A 15,477-nucleotide genomic window follows, 5' to 3' on the forward strand; every position below is an offset into this window, starting at 1 on the left:
AACATCCATATATTTAAAGCTATGTAAAAGGTTGTATATAGCTGTGATTTGACTCCGCCAGATCCTTGATGTCAACATGGGCGGCAGTAGCTCAGTCCATAGGTCACTTCGCTAGGAACCGGACTGGTGGCTGGAGAGGTGCCAGTTCATCTCCTGGGCACTGCCGAGTTGCTGTTGAGCAAGGCACCAAACCCCCAACTGCTCGGGGCCCCGGTCACTGGCAGCCCCCTCGCTCTAACATCTCTCATTAATTGCATGTATATAGATCCTGTCTGTGCATGTGTGTGTATTTCAGGCCTGTGTGTGTGTAAAATGAATAACAATAATAGGGTGAAAAAATCGGATTTCCCCGTTGTGGGACTAATAAAGTAATTCTTCTTCTTCTTCTTCTTATGAGCTCAATGCCGCTTTTCTAGAAGAATTTCTAAAGAAACTGATATTCCTCCTTTTTTAGCTACTGTATCCTGATCTTTACCCTTTAGTTGGCAGGAGAACTGTGCTGCTGCTGCTGCTTCCTCTGGTTTCTGTTGTTTAGACAGCCACTTTTCCCTCCTGTGAACATGCAGTGTATCTTTCCAGTATGTACTGTATGTAGAGAGAACCCATTCACCGTATCAGATGTTTCCAGATATTTACCGCTTTTTTGTTTCTTACACACAGCTTGGATAACAGATAGCATTAGCGTACTAAGTAATCTCTTTTAAATGCCGTAGTTTATTTATATTGTGAGCTTTATGTAAGGAGGTTTTATGGATTGCTTTAGAAGAAGAAGAAGAATTACTTTATTTATCCCGCAACGGGGAAATTTAATTTTTTCACTCTTATTATTAATCTACACACACAGGCCCGAAATAGGTGACACGGCTGGGAACCGGAGCGTCGCCAGTTCGAGTCCCTATGTGAACCATGAATGGAGCGTGGACTGGTGGTCATCTCCCGAGGTGCTGTTGAGCAAGGCACCGAACCCCCAACTGCTCGGGCGCTGATCCACTGGCAGCCCCCTCGCTCTGACATCTCTCCATTAATTGCATGTATATAGGTCCTGTCTGTGCATGTGTGTATTTCGGGCCTGTGTGTGTAACCTGAATAATAACAGAGTGAAACATTAAATAACAGTAATTCAAATCAAGGGAAAGCATCTTTCAGTCACTATGCAACAAACAGCTGGAATTAACTTCCTGAAGATGTGAGACTTTCACCCACTCTGACCACTTTTAGAACTAGACTGAACACTTTTATGTTCACCTTAGCTTTCTGATGAATCTTTGCACTTTTAACGTCCGCACTGTTTTTATTATTGTCTATGTTTTTATTCTCTTTGTCTTTCTGTAATGCATTTGAATTCATGACATGTTGTGCTGTGAAGCACTTTGAGTCTGCCCTGTGTATGAAAAGTGCTATACAATAAAGTTGCCTTGCCTAATTCTTCTTCTTCTTCTTCATTATTATTATTGGTATTATTATTATTTTTTTACAGTTTTAGTTACTATTTTTTATCCAGTGTGCCTTCTCATGTTTTCTATGCCATGACATTGTAAACTAATTCCTTTTAAATAAAAATAAAGTTCATGAAATGACAAAGTAAAATGGAGGTAGAGCGAGAGCAACTGTCGCAAAAACCTGCCGCAAAGCGCGTCAGAAGTGTCGCGGAATAGCCCCTGATACTCGGCGTGTGAAACCCCGTCGGTCTCTCCGTACGGCACCCGAGCTGAAGACGGTATGTTCGTCACCCCGATCCCTTAAAACCCAATAAATGATACGTATTCATCAGGTTATAACGTAACTGTTTGTTCCCTGTGTGTTTCAGAAACATGCCGGCTAAAGGTCCTTTGCAATCTGTCCAGGTTTTCGGACGCAAAGTAAGTAAAATACAGAATATTATCCACGCGTGGTGCTGTGGCTACCCTGTCTTGCTAGCGCACATGAGCTAAAGGAGCTAACGCGATGTGGTAGTGTGGCGTCGTTTTACACCGATTTATTAAACTGTTACGTAGAGTCATACTAGTTCAGACGACCTGAAACGGTGTTTGAAGCTCATTTGCTGTTTATCGTGGTAAAGCACCCGTGAAAGTGTTGTTTGGTTCGCCGTTGGCCGGTTCCTGTAGCAAGGTTAGCTCGTCTGGTTGCTAGCAATGGTTGATGCTTGTGATACTTACCACGTTAATTTTAGCTCATGTCGCATTCAAACAAACTCTTCGTTATTGACCCGTTAATTGTAAAGGTCAGCATCCATCAATGTCACGAGAAATTAGGAGTTGTCCTCAAATATATGTCTGAATTCAGGATGTAAGGGCTGTTAGCTTCTTAGTGTAGATGTATAGATAGATTAGTGCACACAAACTTAAGTTAGGAGCAAACCTGAGATGTCCTAATAATACAGTAAAGCACACAGTACACATCCACTGAGTGCACAAATATCTATAGTAAATATAAAGTGCCCAAAATAAAGCATGTGTCAAGGGCTGTTAGCTTTTTAGTGTAGATGCATAGATACTTAGTTTGGGGTAAAACTGATATGTCATAATAGAGTAAAGCGCACAATACACATCCACTGAGTACACAAATATCTACAGTAAATATAAAGTGCCCAAAATAAAGCATGTGTCAAGGGCTGTTAGCTTTTTAGTGTAGATGCATAGATACTTAGTTTGGGGTAAAACTGATATGTCATAATACAGTAAAGCACACAATACACATCCACTGAGTACACAAATATCTACAGTAAATATAAAGTGCCCAAAATAAAGCATGTGTCAAGGGAAGACACTGCACTGAGGGATTACTTTCACCATCCCTGTAGGATAATATACAATTTTAAAATGAGAACCTGGTCTGGTGTGTGGGGTGATATTGCAGTTTAAAATCTTAGTAACAAGCCGCCATTCATTTGTGGATATTCTTATTGCAGGGAAGAGATTGCACTTGCCTCCATTAAGAGAAAGTCCAACATTTACCTATATGTACACATACAACAACATGACATCAACTTGTGTGCTGAAATACAAGTTTCAATATGTTATATGTAAATTGTTTTCTGACGGTACCTGATGTTCCTGTCATAGAAAACCGCCACAGCAGTCGCCCACTGCAAGAGGGGGAATGGCCTGATCAAGGTGAACGGCAGACCTCTGGACATGGTCGAGCCTGCAACCCTCCAGTACAAGGTGAGTCCCATTGAGAGAAGTGGTGCATAGAGATGCACATGGCTGATGGGTAGTGTAGGATGATATGGGTGTCAGTTGTGAACTGTCCTCAACATAAAGTGGAGGCTTACTGTCCTTGCTGACAGCAATATTATCCATAACTGCTTATTTAAAATCAGTTTTTTAATTGCTGATGATGGCCTGCAAGACCATTTTGAAGTCAGTAGGGATCTAGCAGTTTTTCACTGGGCACAGTAGTGGTCTATAAACGCATATACACCTGCAGACATCTCGTTCCCCATTATTGCTCCTTCCTATTGCTTAAATGCCTGACATGCTATTTATTTATTTTAGCTTCTGGAGCCAGTGCTGTTGCTGGGCAAGGAGCGTTTTGCTGGAGTTGACATCCGAGTCAGAGTGAAGGGTGGTGGACATGTTGCACAGATCTATGGTAAGGATTAAAACATTTGTTGCTTCATATTTATCTACCAACAGTCAGTATGTTGTAGGATTTTTCACCGTTCTGCCATTTATTATTGTTGTTGTTCTACTTCCAGCTATCCGTCAGGCCATCTCCAAATCCCTTGTTGCCTACTACCAGAAGTGTGAGTATTACGTTTTGTCAAGTGCCCAAACATCACTTACAGTATTGAGAACATGCTTGCTGCACATTATTAAAAAACAACAAATTGAGGTCGGATATATGTTGGAAGTGTTTTTCATTTAGTGATGTATGTTACAATCACAAATTGCATTACAGGTCAAATAAGAAATCTGGCTAGATTTTATGAAACTACAGCACTCAAAAGAGGTTTAGCATCAGAGATACACTCTAAGTTACTAATGAAGTGACAGGTTTAAACTGAGTTGTGTATAACAAATGGTTAGGGCCATACAGAGATAATCAAATACCACAATCATTTTGATCAAATGCATTTTTAATATTGAAATGACATCAACGTTGTTGGACTATTTGTGCTTTCACATAATAAACAATGAGATGTTTTGATGCATAAAAAAATATGGCTCTACTGTAATGCATCCTTTTAAACCAGGAAAAGACGTCACTGGGGTCATATTTCAATATCCAAAGTCTTCTATCAATAAATAATAGTCATAAATCGCTCAGCCTTAAGAGCAGTTCAGCAAAATGTTGTCACAGTGATCTCTGATTCATGAGCAGTGCCCAAAACTGAATGTCTTGTTTTCCACTTTGGTGAATTTTAATCGAATAATTAATGTCCATGGGGTCAAAGCTTGTTTTAAACAGCTGAATGAGAAAGAAAGTGAAAATGTGTGAGCAAACATGTTGGTGCTGACTGTGTTATACACGCAGTATTCTCTATAGTGTACAGTATGTAGAGACTAACGTGCAGAATAACCTTGAGCGCCTGTCCTCCTGCAGATGTCGATGAGGCCTCCAAGAAGGAGATCAAGGACATCCTGATCCAGTACGATAGGACCCTGCTGGTTGCCGATCCACGTCGCTGCGAGTCCAAGAAGTTCGGTGGACCTGGAGCTCGTGCCCGCTACCAGAAGTCCTACCGTTAATCCCCCTGTACATTTTCTTAATAAATTGGAGGAACAAAGAATATCATTTGTTGTTTTCTTATTCTTATTATTATAAGACTGTGCAGATGGCTTGCTGACAACCTGTTTTCCAATCTGTTTGTGGAGTTAAAATCACTGGATTTAACAAGTACAATAGTTGTTTTTTCTTGTTCACGGCGCATAAAGACATGTAGTTGACGATAAATTACAGCTTTCTGACAATAGGGAGCAATGAACAATGATGGTGATTATAATGAACTGTAATTTACTTTTACAACATGAATCCGTTTTTCTAGATATTGTCTGCCTTTATTATTAAAGGATTAAGTCTGATGCATGAAACTGCAAAAGCCACATTTTTAAGTATTTAAAAAAACACAACTTCAATCTCCATTACTGCACAAAAATAATTGGTCTGAGGGACTAAAACAATACTGACCGATCCCTTTGAGTGACAGCCCCTCCTGCTGAAATGAGATCAAGGTCGCTTTTATTTGACTGCACTTGACCTTTTGACCTCTGGATGAAGACAACAGAATACCCACAGGAGACTGATCAAGTTAAAGTGAACACAAATGTAACATTCACTTCACATTACCACCTGAAATCATTCTAAACCTCAAATACCTAATATATAAACATACCGCTCTATCAGGCTTACTAATGGTCAGATCTACACATCACAGCTGGGGTCAGTGTCATGATTCGAAACATTTTTTGCAAATATTTCATTTTCAGTTTAGCATTGCTTCCTAAAATTTTGCTTTGTATGGGACTTGTTACAGTAAGAGAAGCACGGGTGTTCACATAAATGATGGCTCTGTTGCATTCAAATGTCTCCGTGAGCTAAAACAGCATGAACATTATCAAGACCCTGAAAACCTGAGCAGTTCAGTGGACTTCAGCCATCATTAAGTGTATTATTTACTCGTGCTCCAGCGACAAGTCTAAAAGTCTCCAGATGAAAACAGGTGTTTAATGGTCGTGCATTGGGAACCATTAAGTCACTAATTACATTTCAAATGTATGAACATTCATTGTTTTTGAAAATAGACATGGGTCAGTGAAAGAGCTTGAAGTCATGTATTTGGTGCAATAATGGAAATTGAGATGTGGTGGTTACCACTGTCGCCTCACAGCGAGAGGGTTCCTGGTTCGAATCCCGGCTGGGGCCCTTCTGTGTGGAGTTTGCATGTTCTCCCCGTGTCTGCATGGGTTTTCTCCGGGTTCTCCGGTTTCCTCCCACAGTCCAAAGACGTGCACGTGTTAGGTTCATTGATGACTCTAAAATTGCCCGTAGGTGTGAATGGTTGTCCGTCTCTGTTTGTCTCTATGTGTCCTGTGATAGACTGGTGTCCTGTCCAGGGTGGACCCCGCCTCACGCCTGATGTCAGCTGGGATTGGCTCCAGTCCCCCCTTGACCCCTACAGGGACAAGCGGTTGAAGATGAATGAATGAAGTGTATAAACGAGAAGGTTGATGCCCAATAAAAACTCCTACTTGACCACATTACTACACTGCCCTGCATAACATGAGTCATGCACTGTTTTGGGACTGAAAGTATGAAGGTTAGGATGGATTTGGATAAAAATGATGCCATGGTGAACCACTAATCCATAATCTACACATGCCAGTCATTTGTTGGGACAGTAAACAAACTTTCAAGCCATTACTTATTGTTTAAATGATGTCGTAGTTATTGCACTTTGGATTTGTAGGGCCGTACATTTACATTAATTATACTGTATATTTTTAGGTTTTAGCATTATTTTATCATTTTAATTAGACTTTTATCATTAACGTATTTGTTTATAATTATTTAGGCACCAAGTTCTTTTTTTTTTAAATACAGAAACTAAATATGTGTCTTCTGCAGTTTCATGCATCAGACTAAATCCTCATAATAAAAATAAGTAATTATCCATGTCTCAAACTATTCTGCCTCCTGTTAGGTCCTTGAATTTGAGGTTGGAAAGTCCTTAAATGGGAAGTTTAAGAAGGTGTGTGGCGACCCTGTTCACTCTAGCTTGATCCTATTTTACTTTTAAAAGCACCTTCTGTCTGCTTTCAGTATCTACTTCGTGTCTTATCTTCATGATTACCACATTTTACCAGCAGAGGGAAGCAGAAGACTGAAGAACCTGTGATGCGAAGACATTCCCTCACCAGCAGCCATTAGAAAACTGGCTTGTTCATGAGTCAGTGCTACACATGTTATATATGATTAATGAACACACACCGCATTACGATTCTACGCTGTATCCCTTTTTGCCCAAGGCACTAACATAAACCCTGCGTGGGTAAATGAAGTCTAGCTGTGATGCCCAAGCTCACTTTGCTTTGAAATCCTATTGAGAAACACTGATGTTGACTTTTGTTCCAGGTCTGTGTTGTTCTTAAAAATCAGCTATTGTAACCAGGCGGCGTGCTCCACTGCTGATTTGATTTTGACGCTTTTTCACTCAGGTGTGTGAAAGTGTTTTAATGAAAGCCTGTGAATGTTCTCATTTGTCCAGGTCGTCGTTATCCTCAAAGCAATTTCAGTCAAAAGCAACTGGACTTGGTTGTTTGTCTAGGAAGACGTTTCACCTCTCATCCAAGAGGCTTCATCAGTTCATGTACACATCTGACCAGGCTGGGACATGTACACATCTGACCAGTCCCACCCTGGTCCTGGTCCTGGTCCTGGTCCAGTCCCAGTCTGGTCAGATGCGTACATGAACTGATGAAGCCTCTTGGATGAGAGGTGAAACGTCTTCCTAGACAAACAACCAAGTCCAGTTGCTTTTGACTGAAATTGCTTTGAGGATGTTTTAATGAAACTTCCTGTTCCCATACTTCAGAATTTCATTATTGCATTTTTCCGTATTTTCTACCCTGAGCAGAAAACCTTGTACAGATAAACTACACTTCAACACAAAAAGAGGCGATATCCTCATGCTTCTCCATCACGTCCTGGCTCACATTTCCTCATTTGCTGCTGATTGCTTGTTACTGCTATCTGTTTTTCTGCCAGCTCTGATACACAAACACACACTCCACACCACCACCACCACCACCACCACCACAACAACAACACAAGTGTAATGAGGTGAGCTGAGCTGAGGCCCAGATGTTGTTGGCCTCTCTGTGGGCAGCCAGCAGCAGCCGTTCCCGCTCGGTGAGCTCCCGGGGGGATCGAGCCTGTGTAACAGCCCTCCAATAATCAACACAGCAGGGAAGCCCACTCCCCACTGCTACTGTTGTTTACTACTGTTTATTTGCTGCTCCTGCCTTACGCCTCACCTCTCTAAAGGCCATGTCGCTGCACCGGCGACATTCTGTGCCTGTAGAAATGTCTGTTTTTCTGCAGCAGGAAAAAAAACACTGACGACAGATGAAAAGTATTGTGGATAATTCAGCGAGCGGAGGCGGAAGGAACAAAAATCAGTGTCAACATTTGTCAGTTTTTAAATGCGTGGGGGAAAAAATGGTCTCAATCTCTAATATGATGTGTGTGAATCATGGCTCAAGTTAGACAGGTATATGTTAAACAACTGGCATAATAGCAAAACTGCCCTTTTAACAATAACTGAAATAACACTGTAATATATTGTTACAGGTCCCACATGTCAAACACACAATAAAAGTGTAGTTTGAACCGTTTGCAGAATTTATCAGCATTTGAATTTGTTTTTGTGTCTGCAGTGTTATGTTGTCTTTCACAATTAAAGGTCTCATATTGTAAAACAGTGAGATTTCCACATCTTTTTTAATTATAAAGCAGGTGGAGGTGCTATATAAATACTGTGAAAGTGTCAATATGCACAGAGAAATGCACACGGCCTGTTTTGAGAAGACGACCCGTCAGGACTTCTGTTAAGTTGTGATGTCACATCTATACTATATAAAGGTAGGACGTGTTGCTAGAGTGACATTACAGTCAGTCAGCGTTTACATTCACATCAGCAGCCCGAAAATGGTCGAACCCCGTTTGAGGGAATAATGAGATTATTGAAGTTTCACATGAGCGGGGGTTGAATGAGAAAAGTAAGTTACTCAATATCCGGTACAGTAGGTGGCGCTCCGGATATAACCAAGCGGGTCTGAAAATGTTTTTTTTCCCGGTTCACCTTTGTCAAAATCACAAGCGGGGGAAAACGGCAGAATTACGACAGAAACGGGTCTTCTTGCCATGGCAAAGTCCTCCCTCGATTTAAAGGTAACGCTTTAATTGTTATTTTTTTCATGTTGTTTTTTGGTGCGGTTGCTTCCTGGTTTATTCCATTTCCGGGTCAAAAGCTACTGCCGCGGAGTGGAGAGAGGGGAGTTCTAACCCCGGCACACGCACAGACGAGAAACCCCATAATAATCCGGGTAAAGCGAGAGAACCCTGGTTACTAAAGGAGCTATCTAGGTATGTTAACCGCGGTATAGGAACTCCGGGGTATGGTGTTTACATGGTGTTTGAGAAACCAGAGTATGTCCTTTACCTGATTATACTCTGGTTTTTAAACTGCATGTAAATGCACCGACTGACCAATCAGAGCAGAGTGGGCTTTTTCAGAAGGGGGTCTTAAAGGGACAGACGCTAAAACAGTACATTTCAGAGAGTGAATACAGGCATATTCAGACTGACAGGATGAGAAAAATAATGTGTTTTTTGAACGTTAAATCTACCGAAACATGTTCTAGCAGAAGCCAAAAATACATATGAGTATATAAGAATGAGCCTGAAAATGAGCATAATATGGGGCCTTTAAAAAATCAAATGCTAATGTTTGGTTTAAAGCCATTAATGAGAACAACATTTGGGTTGCCAGGTTGTGAAATATCCCTCCGCTGGTGTTTATCCTCCTGCAGCCTGACACTTTAGTCCACCAGGTAGACCACTCCGGTGAACCATATGGCCTCTGACCTTCTAAGAAAGGCTTGTAGTCCATTTCTTAACTATTTATTATCAGTTATAACTGCAGACTCGGTGGGTTATTAGTAAGTGTTATATGTATATGTTTTAGTAATTCAAGCATGGAAGATGATTCGCAATCACGGGGGCCTGAGAGTGTCTGTTAAAAGTGGCTTAACTTCTCTGCAGAGCATGAATTAATGACTTATCAACCATTATTACATTTGGTTGCCCTTATGAGAAAGCGATTATTTTTATGTAAATCATGCAGGGCTACCGGAAATGAAGTAAAAAGAAAGTGACACGTTGGTGCAGTGTGGGCTTTAATGTCATTTGCAGCGCCACGTGTAACACATAAAAGGACGCGTGCGATGGTTTGTTTTCCTGCCTCGCAACGAGATGCCGCTTTGATTCAGATGCACTGCTCGGTGTCTGCTTTTCAGGTAATTCAAAAAGTGTGTGAGGGGTGTTGATGGTAAATTAGGTACATTTGATTCAGTGTACAAAGGTGTCATCGTTCTTCACGCAACACGTCTTGTAATTCTTTCGGCATTTAAATTGTGTCATTAAGTGTGCAGGGTTTATTCCTTTATGGCCTTACACACACACACACACGCACACGCACACGCACACACACACGCACACACACACACACACACACACACACACACACACACAAACACACACAGAGAGCCTAACACCTGCCTTTCCTCTGTTAACACCTCCACCCTCTCTGGGTCTCCACATCACACAAACACTGAGGTGTTCATCCAGGATGCATTTTGTCGTCACTTGCACTTCCCACCTCTCCTCGAGACACCTCCAGGAACACACACACTCAATGCAATTAATACACAAAAGCATATGAATACACCCGCCATGCATGCACACAAAATAGGCTACAAACATACGTTCCTTTTCTATTTCAGCATCTTTTCTGCAGAGGCAAAAACAAAGAAGGAGGAGTGTTTATTAACATTTATTGACCACTGCCCTCCTCCTCCTCCTCCTCCTCCTCCTGTTCCCTGCAGCGGTCACCTCCCCGTCGAGCCTCATTGACCCGAATGAGTAAACAACAATTGGCTGAAGATGCCAGCGGCTGAGGAACAGGGGACAGTAGAAGGCAGCGACAAATGTTGGCCTCAGTGGAAAAGGAAATGCAGCTTAGACAAGTGACGCGCCGCTGTTTGGGCCGAGTGATAATGAGAGGCTGGCTGCTTATCTGTTGCATTGTCCTTGAGGGGAGGCGATCGAGTGTGTGTGTGTGTGTGTGTGTGTGTGTGTGTGTGTGTGTGTGTGAGACGGAGGTGCAATGTCTCCATTGAGACCAATGCTGGATTTATTGATTTTTTTGTGTGCTGTGTCAACACACAGTATATGATGAGTTTTGGTACCAATACCAAGATGATGCTTTACTTTACTTATGTTTTAGGACCACATGCATTAATGGAGAGATGTCAGAGCGAGGGAGATGCACATGGACAAGCGCACTGAGCAGTTAGGGGTTTGGTGCCTAATTGCTCAAGGGCATCTCGGCAGTTATTCTTCTAGTTTTAAAGAAATACTGGTGTGTGTTTGCAAATTGGTGGTAAGATTTTACAGCTGTGTTTAATTTATGTGGTTTTTTTTATTGCACCTGTGCATTGTATATATTTCTTCCATTTTATTGTTATAACTACCAATCCACACTCTGTAACTGAACCAACAACCCTCTCTTTTCAAAGCGTCTGCCACCACTAAGATAATATGTGGAAATATAAAAATAAATATATAGTAGTTCGCTTAGCTGTGCATAAAGACTTGAAACAGGAAGTGACCAGAACAAGAAGCTTCCTGGAGTCTCCGTTGGTTGCTTGGCAACTGCTCCAGGCTAAGAAATAGTATTGAGGTTTGATACCGAACACTAATGGAGACAGTCTTTCACAGAATGTGTGGAATTCCCTGTTTTGGTATTCGATCCACATCCAGCTCTGGCTCTCCATCGCCACATCCACTGTGTGACAGCCAGCAGCGAATGCAAATGATGATGAATGACATTATGACATTATGACATTATCTGACTGACCGATCAGTGTGTGTATGTTTATTAAATCTGTTTTCTGCCCAGGATGCAGACTGAGCATTCTTACAGCAGTTCCCTTTTTTCCACATTTAAAGCAGTGATCTCCCAATCAACACTTTAACGGGGACAACGGCTCATTTTCTGGTTCATACTTGTATTTTTGGGTGTCTACGAGAACATGTTTACATGCGTTAATGTTTAAAAAACACATTATGGGCGGCCTGTGGAACAGTGGTTAGAGCGGTCGCCCCATGTAAAGAGGCTGAAGGTCCTCGAGGCAGGGGCCGCTTGTTTGACTCCGACCTGCGGCCCTTCGCGGCCTGTTTTCCCCTCTTTCATCCCATTTCTTGTCTGTCCTATCTAATAAAAGACTTAAAAACTGCCAAATAAGATACTAATACTAAAAAAATAAATAAATAATTTTCTCATTCTGTCTGTCTGAATTTACCTGTAGTTACCCTCTGTCTGAAACGCTCTGTTTTAGCGCCTTTCTCTTTAAGCCCACCTCCTGAAAAAGCCCAGTCTGCTCTGATTGGTTAACATTTCCTGGTTTCCTGCAAGACTAGTGGAAAGAGGCTGAGTCACCGGAAAAATTGGGGTGTGACACATGCGAATCTGGTCCGCAATTGCTGTGAGGCTCAATAGGTGGCACACTATCATAGAAAGAGGGAAAGAAACGGCCCAAGCGCACCCAAAGAGCCCCTGAGCGGAAACCATCAGTTTATTTGTAGCGCCATCTGCTGTAACCTCCAACAGTGCAGCTCCAGTTCCACTGCACGTGTCACACCCCAACTCGCAGACATTGTTTTTGTGTGTCCTAGCCTCCTTCCATAGCCTTGGTTTTCTGCATCTGCACTCTCACTGTCTCTGCACCGTCATCCGGGGAATGACTGTAACGGCACTATAGTATAACTGTGACATCACAACCGTACACAGCTGGCAGCTCGTCTTAAGGCAGAGTTTCTGAATAATTTCTGAATTTCTCTGATACTTTCACAGGATTTATATAGCACCTCGGCCCACTTTATAATGAAAAAATACATGGAAATCTCACTTTTTACAATATGAGACCTCTAACTGCGAGAGACAACATAACACTGCAGACACAAAAACAAATTAAAATGCTGATAAATCCTTCAAAGGGTTCAAACTACACTTTCTAGAGTTTCTAAGATGTAAAGCCTGCTTACGAGTGTTTCCACGCAGAGAGCACAGCGACCGTCGAGGCATTCATCTTGGGCCACGCTGGGCAGACAGTTAACAGTGAGTATTCCTGCATGTAAGTATGTGTGTGTGTGTGTGTGTGTGTGTGTGTGTGTGTGTGTGTGTGTGTATCCATAAGGCAGCTTGTTACAGTGGGCAGCTTTGAACAGTATTCTCTTTGGTCTTTGCCGTAAAAGACAACATAGACGTTGGATTCGCCTGAGAGGATTCGGGGTTTCATCATACCTGGGATCACTCACAGACTTGTTTATTCTCTCTTAGTGTGCAGAGTCACTTTTGAAGAGAAAAGCTAATACATACAAGTATGTTTTCCTATTTTTCTGCAGGTTATTGTTGCTGTTTTGTGCACATTTTCCACTTTCTGCAAAAGATCACAAACATGACCAGCCACGTGAATGTTTGAAATAAACATTATTAGAAGTCTGGCATGGACTGCTAATGAAAACTCTCTTCTTTTCATTCCACAATCCCACGCTTCACTCACTCCCACCCCCCCGCTCTTTCCCTTAAAGTACCCTTCGTTACCGTCGAGGGTTGAGAGAGAATATCGAGCTGATGATGGATTCATCTCATCTGTTTCACTCTGCACAAAGAGGCCTCGCTCGCTCTCCTCTCAGCCTGTTTTGGGCCTGAAATCAGCCAGAAATGGGCTCCCTGTCGCTGACCGACTCTGTTAGTCACACTCTCTGCGGCCAGCATTGACTCATTCCCAACGCATTTAACCTAGACTTGAACTAAAGCGGAATTAGTCCCAGTACGCTCTCGACGCAGAACCTTTGTCTCCCATTAAAATCTGTCTCTACCCTCGCCTCCTTAAGTCCCTTTACTCCATCTTTGTGCACGCGGTGTGGCGGTGGCAGTGTGGCACTGGACATGGCCTGCACACAGGGTGAGCCGGGTCATGCAGGGGTTTCCCCCTGAGAGCTCGGCTGTTACGCCCGAGCAAAATCGGGAGGTCATAGGCTACCTCACACACCCTTCAACCTTTACCCTTCAGCTCTGGCTGCGGCGCTCTGATTCCCTGCGACAACCTGCGAAGGACCTGCGGTGATCCCCCTTCCCCAGGGGTCAGCGTGGCCGGCCGGGATCTATTTTAGTGAAAACACACAGTTCATACGAGAGAGCCTCACCTCCCGTGCAGCAGGGGTGAGAAGATTATTAGAGTTCACAGTGCTCCCAGACAGCTTTGAAGTATGGAGGTTATCTTTCACTCCTGCCACGTTTGTTGTTGTTTCTTTTAATGTCATGATTAAAGGAGTAAGACGGGATTGGTCAACTTACCTGCGAGGAGACGAGAACGTGTGCACCATTATCATCTGAGTGTCCCTTTCAGATTAATGACTCTGGTGCTCCGCGATAACGCTTTGTTAAAAGCTATGTTTGGTAATAATGACTCACTAGAACTATCTCAGCCCATACTTAACGTTACAATCACGTATATGAATGTAGAGTCTCTGTCGCATGATGTTCCTTTATCACCAATAAAGGCTGGTTTTACTGCTGCGTTTATGTTTCGATGTGGTTGTTGTCAAGTGATTATATATGATTTAAATATCCCTAAAAATATACACATTTATTTATTATAAAGCAGCTTGAGGTGCTGATATAAATACTGGGAAAGTATGAAAAAGCTCAATCCAGAGAAACGCACACAGCCCGTATTCAGAAACAGTGTCTTTAAACGAACCGTCAGGACTTCCTGGACAGTTGTGATGTCACAACTATACTAAATATAGTTATATACAATACAATATTAGGGTGAGAAGTTCAGCCATCCGTGAGGAACTCGGAGTAGAGCCGCTGCCCCTTAGCGTTGAAAGGAGCCAGTTGAGGTGGTTCAGGATCATCTAGTAAGGATGTCCCCTGGGCGCCTCCCTAGGGAGGTGTTCCAGGCACGTCCAGCTGGGAGGAGGCCTCGGGGAAGACCCAGGACTAGGTGGAGAGATTATATCTCCACACTGGCCTGGGAACGCCTCGGGATCCCCCAGTTAGAGCTGGTTAATGTGGCCCGGGAAAGGGAAGTTTGGGGTCCCCTGCTAAAGCTGCTGCCCCCGCGACCCGACCCCGGATAAGCGGATGAAGATGCGATGAAATGACAATACAATATTTCTAACAACGATAAGAATATTGCATTTTGGTGGTAAAATTAAATAAAAAGATGGTGGCAGACAGCAAGCCACGCTGCTACTCTCCCCCAACCGTCCAATGATCGGATCTGTGAACAACAAAGACAACAAAGATGCTACGATCATACAAAGAAACGAAACATAATGACCGCAAAACTTGTTTTTTTCACCTAACATTCAGTAAAACGTTAACATGGGCAGCGGGGGGCAGGTTAATTTTACTGCCGATGCTCTCGTCACTTGAAGGGGGCAAAATTGGCGAATCTCCTGAAAACCTGCTGGAATCCTTTCAGGGATTTGACCTCCTAGTCAGCTTCACTAAGTGCTGCGGAGCGCATGAGCTACTTGACTCGGACCTGTCAGGAAGTGTTGTGAAGAATGTTACCGAGAGAGAAGAGTGTGAATTGATTGCCCTCTGACTGCTGCCAAAACCGCGCTCAGTGTGCCATCCTGTGTTGAGTACGTGTGTGTTTCGGCCTGTCATGC

The 15,477-nt window shown here is 42.8% G+C and overlaps 1 protein-coding gene across 1 annotated transcript; it reads left to right on the forward strand.

Moving 5' to 3' along the window:
- Nucleotides 1-1,665: 1,665 nt before the first annotated feature.
- Nucleotides 1,666-4,735, forward strand: rps16 (ribosomal protein S16). Its single transcript, XM_083934882.1, has 6 exons — nucleotides 1,666-1,717; nucleotides 1,808-1,859; nucleotides 3,063-3,164; nucleotides 3,498-3,594; nucleotides 3,701-3,748; nucleotides 4,549-4,735. Exons 2-6 carry the CDS (start codon nucleotides 1,812-1,814, stop codon nucleotides 4,692-4,694), a joined length of 441 nt encoding a protein of 146 aa, XP_083791008.1. The 5' UTR covers nucleotides 1,666-1,717; nucleotides 1,808-1,811; the 3' UTR covers nucleotides 4,695-4,735.
- The last annotated feature ends 10,742 nt before the right edge of the window (nucleotides 4,736-15,477 follow it).

Source organism: Echiichthys vipera (assembly GCF_963691815.1).
Source record: "Echiichthys vipera genome assembly, chromosome: 20".
NCBI lineage: Eukaryota > Metazoa > Chordata > Actinopteri > Perciformes > Trachinidae > Echiichthys > Echiichthys vipera.

What these genes read in the sequence shown, in the direction of transcription:
- rps16 (XM_083934882.1), top strand. Translation starts at nt 1,812, where the DNA reads ATGCCGGCTAAAGGTCCTTTGCAATCTGTCCAGGTTTTCGGACGCAAA. An exon ending in TCCAGGTTTTCGGACGCAAA is followed by an intron (nt 1,860 to 3,062) that starts GTAAGTAAAATA and finishes TTCCTGTCATAG; the next exon opens with AAAACCGCCACAGCAGTCGC. An exon ending in TGTTGCCTACTACCAGAAGT is followed by an intron (nt 3,749 to 4,548) that starts GTGAGTATTACG and finishes GTCCTCCTGCAG; the next exon opens with ATGTCGATGAGGCCTCCAAG.